This window comes from Mchenga conophoros, linkage group LG18 (genome assembly GCF_057382185.1).
Source record: "Mchenga conophoros isolate Kocher_MC1m ecotype Shallow Benthic linkage group LG18, M_conophoros_male_GT1.1, whole genome shotgun sequence".
Lineage (NCBI taxonomy): Eukaryota > Metazoa > Chordata > Actinopteri > Cichliformes > Cichlidae > Mchenga > Mchenga conophoros.
In genome coordinates, this window is record NC_140543.1 from 23,310,446 (window position 1) to 23,319,490 (window position 9,045).

The 9,045-nt window shown below is 39.2% G+C and overlaps 1 protein-coding gene across 1 annotated transcript; it reads left to right on the forward strand.

Annotated features, from left to right (window-relative positions):
• The first annotated feature begins 4,936 nt into the window (after positions 1-4,936).
• LOC146553791 (C-C motif chemokine 20-like) lies at positions 4,937-6,407 on the forward strand. Its single transcript, XM_085254577.1, has 4 exons — positions 4,937-5,040; positions 5,161-5,272; positions 5,790-5,867; positions 5,994-6,407. The coding sequence occupies exons 1-4, from the start codon at positions 4,959-4,961 to the stop codon at positions 6,106-6,108; spliced, it is 387 nt and encodes a 128-aa protein (XP_085110703.1). The 5' UTR covers positions 4,937-4,958; the 3' UTR covers positions 6,109-6,407.
• Positions 6,408-9,045: the final 2,638 nt, after the last annotated feature.

Sequence of the window (9,045 nt, forward strand, 5' to 3'; positions counted from 1 at the left end):
GTGTGGATGTGCGTCCGTGTCCACGCACACGTGCGCTCAGTATCAACAAAGGAAGAAGCGAACAGAAGGTTTCATCAAAAACACCAAAACACCAAAAGTGTGTGTGTGTGTATGTGTGCTGTGCATCATGTGCTCACTTTGATGACTGAAGAAATCTCCATCAGCATCTTTCTATGGAGTGTATATGTGTTTGTGCGCGTGCATGCCGCGTGTGTTTGTGTGGTGTGTTTGCATGTGATTGCATAAACATGGTGTCAGAGTGATGAGATGTTCCCTCCATCCATCTGTTCTGCTGGCATTTACATCTTAAGAGGGCTACAATAGAGGAGAGACAGATAGGGGAAATGCAAGAAAGCGAGATAAGTAGTGCAGTGACGAGATTCTGCAATATTGTTGGTTTTTGTTGTACACTCTTTAGAGTAAATACACACTCCTGGGTCACCTGTAACAGCTCTCTGGTTCCATTCTGAAACCATCTTTTAACACGGTTGAGGGTTTCTAAGTATTTGCGAGAAGCCGTGTATGAGTGAAGCTATGGTGTATCTTCCTGTGGATGTGGTTGTTTTGTTTTTTGTTTTTTAGTGTGCATGTGTGTTTTTGTATGAGTGTATGCATGTACAAGAGACAGAGAAAGAACTCATTGTTCCCATCCTCCTTATCTATCGTCCCAGCCGAGAGCCCGTGCTGTTTCCCCCCTCAGCGATATGACCCGGCTCTGATACCGCACGCCCTCGTCTCCACAGATAACAGACCACCCTAAAAATACTCATCTTTCTACCAACTTACTCGCTTCCCCTCTGTTCGCTTCACCTCTTCTGGCTCACTCTATCCTCCGGAGTCTCCCCAGCCAGGAGTTAGCTTCTGCCAGACTAAAATACCTCTGGGCGCTTCCTAGAGTCACAGAGGTCTTCTAATTCTATATTTTCCCCCCTTTTCATCTTCTACTACTCATTCTATTGGAGGCCGTGGATGTTGCAGTGTTGGTTTGAACAACAAAAGTGTAACTCAGACTGTTACATCACAAGTTTTCTTATAATTTTCCACAATAATTCCTCATCTCCCCCCGCAGCTACTTCAGTCACCCACAGTCTGGACACACGGGGCAGATGGCATGTAGGAGGAAAACGATGAGGACAGAATCTGCCGGGCTCACTTAATTACACATCAAATAATTTACCATAACGCAATAAAATATTGAAGAGTGCATTGTTTTTTTCGTGCCTCACGGGTTCGACAGTCTGGAACGATACTAATTATGATGATTTTTTGAAGATCATGCCACAGCCAAGAGCTTTGGGAGATTTTTTCTTAATCTCTCTGCCGATTCTCTCTCTGGCTAAACTCATCTCTGCTGTGAAGTGCTTTTAAGGATCCTGACAATGCCCCCTCTCCGCTGATTCGAGGAAGTTCTTTTTTGCTCATTTAAAATGCTTTTATTCCAAAGTACTTTGGTACGTTTGACATTTGGGGTTAGAAAAGCTGCCGTTTTGTTCTTTGTGTGTGTGTGCGTGTGTGCTCATGTGTGTGCTCATGCACGTGTGTGCATGCATCCTCGCCCTTCTTTCGGCCTAAACCCACGCAGGTGACCAGAGGGGGCCTTGTGTGGGTGGACAACTCAATGGTGACCCCCCCCCCCCCCCACTCCCCGTCCCCACCACCACCCCCTTACCCTCTCGTCTCTCCTCCCTTTCTCTCTTTTCTTGTCCTCCGTCCAACAGCATAAGTTCAAAACGAAGGAGAGGGGCCTATGAGGAGAAAAAGTCTACTTCACACCCACTCTAAAGCAAACAATCACCAAAGATACATCTATAAAAAGAAGATGATGCAAGAATATATAGATAGATAGATAGATAGATAGATAGATAGATAGATAGATAGATAGATAGATAGATAGATAGATAGATAGATAGATAAATGTGTGTGCGTGTGTGTGAATGTGTGCCCTTTGACTGTGAAGCAGTAGTTTATGTATATACAAGTGATAAAGCATGACTAATAACAAAAACTAGCTGAGCAAAAAGTTAGTCAAACTGAAAATAATCACAAACGATCTTTATCTGCATCTCATTAAATTGTTTCTGGTTTCTTTGGATCCCAATTAGCTGCTACAGAGGCAGCAACCATTTTTCCTAAGGTTCACATAACTAACCACTACTTCACAGAGTAAAATAATAACAGCACTTTAGCAAACAAACCAATAATATAAGAACCAAACAGAAAAATGAAAAGGGCAATACAGGAAACAACAATATAAGGAAGGAGTTACTTTATTGAAAAAGATGGTATTTACAGTGATCCGCCCACAAGGAAATTGCTAAATCCTCTCTGTGACACAGTGTTGTTTGAATTATGTGCTAGTGTCACTTTTTCTGTTCACTGTAGCTGCAGAAACAATGCTTCAAGTCACATAAAGCAAGCATTTTCAGTGAGAAACACTCTGTACTACCTGTGCAATGGCATACAGTTGTATGCACTGCCTATCAAGTATTTATTGGAGTATTTAGAAGGTGGAGGCAGATAGTAAGAGCTGTTAAAAAGCAACAACCAGTTAGAGGTGGACTAATAGTTCGCATGGCGCCAAAACACAAATCTACTTCAATACAATGAAATACAGTAGTTAATATTTTCGAGCAAGAAAACTATTTCAAGGTGTAACATTCATCTGGATCTTTTTAGGCTTAAATAATAATCATCATCCTGGCATTTCTGCATTAACTGGTTACTTTTCTCGATAATGTGTAAAAATAAAATAAAATATAAATTTATAGATGAAAGACTATTAGAGTGATTTCAGGCAAACAGCTGACTGGGTCCTTAAAAACGATGAGTAAATTCTCTGTAATAAAGACTCAGTGCGGCTGTAACCTCACAGGAAGGTGTTTGTTTTTCTTTAAGTGAAGGAGACAGGACGGCAAGAGGCTGTGTTTTATGTCGGATTAGCAGGGATTAGGCTGTTAAACCAGGCGTTGCTGAGTTAATCATGGCACCTTTCCCTTTATCAGTGCGTGCTGCAGATTTCACACGCAAACGCCTACATGTGTAGAAACAGAGAGGTTAAAATAGAAGGTGGGATGTTAATGAGTTACCTTAATTCTTGTGTTGATTTGAACCTGACTCATTTTGATTTTGATATGTAGGTGACTCCCACACGCTTTCTTTTGGTACCGTGAGAGTTTCTTCATTTCTTTTACTCAATGACACAAATAAAAATTTGCTGAGAAAAGTTGCTTGCCCCACAACATGTTTTATATAAAAAGAGAAAAGAAAAAATAAAACAAACAATTAGAATTTTACAAATACAAGGCAATTCTTGTTGGTGGTATGAAAAACAATTGTACTGCCGTGGCTAGAAAAAAAGTGGCTAGATTTGCTTTATTTCTATTTATTAAATCTTGCTGGGCATCCATCAACGGGCCATGACCACAGTGCCCCCTATGGATAAAGGGATAAAAGAAGGAAGCAAAAACTGCTGGAGGACACCAACAAGCGTGGTCCGTGCATGTGTGATGCTTTAAATTAGATGTGTGGGTCAGCCTGCCAAGTAGGAGGACAGCAAAGGTTTCAAGAAGGGCAGGAGCTGTGCAAGTCATAATGACACAAAGCTCACAAGAGTCAGAATTAATTTAGGATCACAACTTCAGGCTTCAGATGACTTCTCATCTGTCTCATCAGACTCCTTATAAAAGCTATCAGCATGCATAAACAACAATGAAAATAAATACATTTTAGGCATTTTGTTCTCGAATTACTGAATTACTTTATGCTCTAAGACACATAAATTTCAGGGGAAAGAAAATGGTTACCATGAAAATGACTCGTTAATCAAACAGCTGACAGTTGACTCAGTGAGACTCTGAAGACTTACTCAAGTAGCGGTCCTCTCTATAGATGCTGTGTCAACAAGCATTTATGCTTCTGAAGTGTCCTTGAGCAAGGCCACAGATTCCTATCAACTGCACTGGATATAAATGCGTGGCTGGCCTTCACACTTCTGATTTCCCACTGATAAAGGCCAATCACGTGGAGTATGTGGTGCAAATAAACTCATGTTGATTGCAAAACATTCATATTTGTCCCTAAATAAAATACTGTAGATATCAGTATTTTACTGTAATGGAGCTGTTTATTTTTACACGTACATGTAAACAACCTGTTTATGCTGTTTTTGAAACATATTGTATACTTATTGTATGTGCTACAACTTGAAGCTGTTGCACCTATCTAGGTCAGCTGAGCGAGATCTGAAATTGTCAGCTTTCTGCAGACTAAATAGGTCATGTTAACCAGAACCAGGGGAAGGGGGCGGGGAAGTTTGACAACCTTCACATACACTTTGAGTTTTCACCACAAAACAATCCCAAGATTGCTGATAACATCAAAAACCCAAGATAGACAACCGCTTCAAGCTACAATGTGAAACTACTGTACGACAAAGGCTATGGCAGTCATGTTTTGGTAGGACTACAACACGCTATGGGAATATCGCATGTGAGTGTCACGTGCATTTGCATGTAGCCATGTGGCCATATGCACTCACACATGAAGATGCAGCCATGAAATCAAGAGAAATCAAAGTAAAGCTAAGCTATATAACGATTCAAATCTGCTGTGCCATATATGGAGAACTTCACTGCACAACTGTTCAGAAAGAAAGTATAACATGCATATGCAGAAAGTATAAATCCATATTAGAGCCAAAGGAGATATATGAACTAACTGCATCAGAGCACCAGGCCCATATCATCCCACATAAACAAATCCTAGCATTGCGTAATAGCATGGTACATGCCTAAATTGGTAATGAAGATGCAAAGTTGCAGCATGATGCAACAGTGGGCTTCCTGTCCTCAATTTAGGAGCCACAAGATGCAAAAACATCAGTAGTGGAAAAAGTATATATATATGTGCAGAGACCATGTATTCAGTGAGTCCCCGGCCACCCTTTTTGCACTGTCAACATGGCTCCGAGAGGTACGATCACCCTGACGGCCCTTCTCCTCTGCTTCATACTGGGGATACTTTGTCCAGCTCCAGCTGAATGTAAGTTTATTTTGTTGCATTTAATTTTTGGTCAGTTAATAATGACAATATCACATAACGACTCAAAGATGACATGTTAATGATCTGGTGCCTTTGCATCTGTGTCTGTGTGTGCATTAGGTGCCCGTGCATCCTGCTGTACCAGCTACAGTAAGACGCCCGTGTCCTTCAATCGCATCAAGGGATACAGAGAACAACGTAACTGGGAAAACTGTCGCATCGAGGCAATCATGTAAGACTCTTCTAAACCATTCAACTTTGCCTGCAACCTCTAAATTACTCATTATAATACTTGACTAGAACAATCATAGCAAACATTGCCAAACATTTGCAAGTGGATTGGTGGGGACTAATGGGGTGGATTGGATCTATTCCAAAATATTCCAAATACATTGGTAGTTTTTTGTGGCGAGACGTATTAAAGTTATTTCTGCAGATTTTTGTGGAATAAAAATAAGACTTTTATTTTTAACATTTTAATGTTGTTAAATCATAAATCAAAATTTAATTAAAGTTGAGGTTGTTCTGAATCAGTCTAATCCAACAAAACTTAACCACTTTTGATTCATATTATATTTATATTATAAAACCTAAAATCCTTAAATTGAGTTATTAAATTATTGAAGCAGAGACTCTGGCATATGTTATTATTTATCATATACCAACACATATACATGCAGCATAAATGAATACACTTACTAGTACTATGATACTCTGTGTTACTCTAATGATGTGTCTCGCTGTTATAGTTTCTACACGGTTGCAAACAGGCAGATGTGTGCCAATCCGAAAGCTGAATGGGTGAAAAAACTCCTCGAACAACTCAGGTATGACATGCTTACTCACTTTAAAATGTCAATTAGGGGCTGTTTAGATGCTCACCTGAAGATCTGTAAAAGCATAAAAAGGTTTGTTTTTGGCATTTCACATGTAAGAACTACTTATTTTTTTAGCGCAAAACTGAAGAACATGTCCAAGGGTGGCTCAGTGAAGAAAACTGGAAACGCTTCAGGTCGTGATGGAAGTGGATCTGACCTCACTGCAACAGAGGCTTTCACTGCTTATTAGCAAAAACCAGGTGTCACCTTAGACAGCTCGATGTAAAGAAATCGCCATGCAGAATTAGCCAGTGTGCCTATACATTTGTTATAAAGATACTCAAGCATTTATAATCAAGTTAATGCTGAGGGCACTGTCCCTTGAAAATCTGAAAAAATGTGTAATGCCTTTGCTTTACTTTTCGCTCTTAACTTCTTCAGCCTCAAGTCTAAATTCAGTACTCCTGTATTAAGACTGTATTAAGAACAGATTTGAGACAAATGTTGTTGATTATTTGTTCATTCTCTCAATAAATTTTTACAATAACATCTGTTTTGTTTCATTCACTGCAACAAATCTGCTGCGTAAACAAATGAATGAGGTAAAATATACATATATTGCATTTCAGACAAGTAAATGAATTTATTTCAGGGTAATGTAACGCTGTTGTCTACATTTCTTTAGTCAAATTGCAGCTAAAATCCGCCATGTCACTTTCACTGAATGGATTTTAAAGTTATTTGAGTGACTTTAGAACTTGTTAACCAGTTTCACAAAATATTTCAGGTAACCCAACCATTCATTTAGAGAATATTTTCCAATCAATTAATGAGTTAAGTTAGGAACACTTTAAGCACTTGTACTTAAGCGTTGGATGGTGAAAACTTGATGAGCAATACTGATCTCTGAGCTCATGTAAATGTATGACATGGCTGTTAGGGAGGCAGTTTCCTGTGCTATTTCAGATTAACACCCCAAGAGGTTGGTGTACCAGTCATGCAAGGTGACACACTCCTTTGACTGAATATGCACTGCAGTCACTTAAAGCACCCACTAGAGGGCAGAATGAATCTGAGAATAACACCATTGTCTGCTGCGTCATGAGATTTTGATAGTCTGGCTACAAGGACATGAACATTTTTTGAAATGCTCTATTTACAAAAAATCAAGGCTCTTCTCTTTTTCAAGGTCTATGCCTCACAAACAGAGAGAAGTCAGAGGAGTTTATATCCACAATTTCATTAAACCAGTTGTTATTAGTCATGTCTTAAAGCTACTTTGCTATGAGCTAAAAAAGGCAATTAGAATAAGAGCGATTTAAAGGAATAATTTGACTTGTTTAATGTCTCTTCAAATATCCACCTCACATAAATACTAATTCAGGGTTGCATATACACCATGAAGCTAAAAAGAAGAAGAAGAAAGCTTGCATGCTTCAGGCGCACAACAGCACTCACCTGTTTTTAGTAGATTGACAAAAATGAGACATGGGAAGACACACAGCAACATGAAAAGGAGGAAGCATCATGCTTTGTGGTTTCTTTTGCCAGAAGCTCACTAGAAGTTCGCAGTAGGAGAATGACTGTAAAGACTGAAGTTAATCCACTACAGAACAACACTTTGAGAGATCTGACAGAGCCCAGGCTTAAATGCTTTGGAATAACCTCAAGAAAGTCACTGACATCCTAAGAAGATGGCTGATAAGTCGTTCAGGAGGGAAGAATGATGTCAAATTGCTTACTTCTTCCATCAGCAGTGTAACAGCTAGTATTGCATTCAAATGTTGGGTTTGGTGTGTTCTCAAAGCATCACTTCTCTGTTTTATGGATGTGTTCAGTGAAGTCAAGTAAGGGAGTTGTAACCGAGCAAAGAAAATCAGATAACAACAAGACTGTGGATACATGATGGGATCAGTCATTTCATTTATGAAAAACACCATAAAAGTCTCAGCTGTATTACTCTTGTCATGGAGATATACGGTGTGTTTGAAAAGAGCAAGCACATACCATAAGCGGAAATTTAAATTAAAAAGGCAAAACAGAAAAAATTAACATCACTGGTTATAAATATACAATAGAGATGAAATTAGAAAGCATTTAAAAGTATTTCAAATTAAAACAAATGTCTGTAGTCCTTTCTATTCGTAATAAAGAAGGATGTTCTCTATGAGCTGGAGTTGAGAGCAGTCTTACTCCTCTGCGTGCGTGCCTGTAAAACACACATACAGTGGATAATGGTTAAAACAAGCTTGTGGTATACTTAGGCAACATTATATCCAAAGAAACCAATAACTTCTCGAAACAGGAAACAGGCTGAGATAAGGAGGCATACTCACTCTAGCTCCTTGATCTTTTCATATACCCAGTCTTGTTTCCAGTGGCTGCAGACTTCCCCTTCTGTTGTCTCAAATCCGGGTGGAGAAAAGAAAAAAACTCAAACTTGAGCCCATATTTTTCACCTGGCTTACTTTCATAAACTTGCTTTTCCAACTGCATCAAAATTATAAATGTAAAATGTTTTGATCATGTCTTTCTTTGAAATAAATAAGGAAATAAATCTTACATAACACAGGGTGGGTTCTTCCTCTGTGATGGGATTGAGACTGACCTCTTTGCTGCAGTCACTTGTCTTGATCTGTTTTTAGGAAACAATAAAGCTGTTCAATATTATGAAAAGTCCTTGCATTTTCTGACAGGTAATGACAGCCATAGCAGAGAACTGTAGTTACAACTGTAATGTAAATTGTAACAATAATAGTCTGATGAGAAACTTACCAGAGACCGCTTCTGACGCACAGCTGTATGGCTTCTGTATAAGCTGATCAGAGGATCCTGTAGGTGGAGAAAACTGATCTTCTTGAAGCAGACTTGTAGCTTTTATCTCATGAATGGAGAAAGCAGGCCATACTGACTGGGTGAATTCCGTATTAGTTTTTTCTATAGTGTCTGTTTACATCAGCGTGATGGACAGGATGACTTGGATGACACTGCATTTCCGTTTGATGTGATTTCATTATGACTTTGACAGAGGACTTCAGCACTCGTGTTTGTGACTATTACTCTTATTTTGTTTTTACATGCAGGACTCAGTTTGCTGTGGGGGATAGGGGATTTACATGGGAAAAACAAAAACATACCCCCCACCTACGCTTTTAACACAAACCACACTCTGATTACGCACATAAAG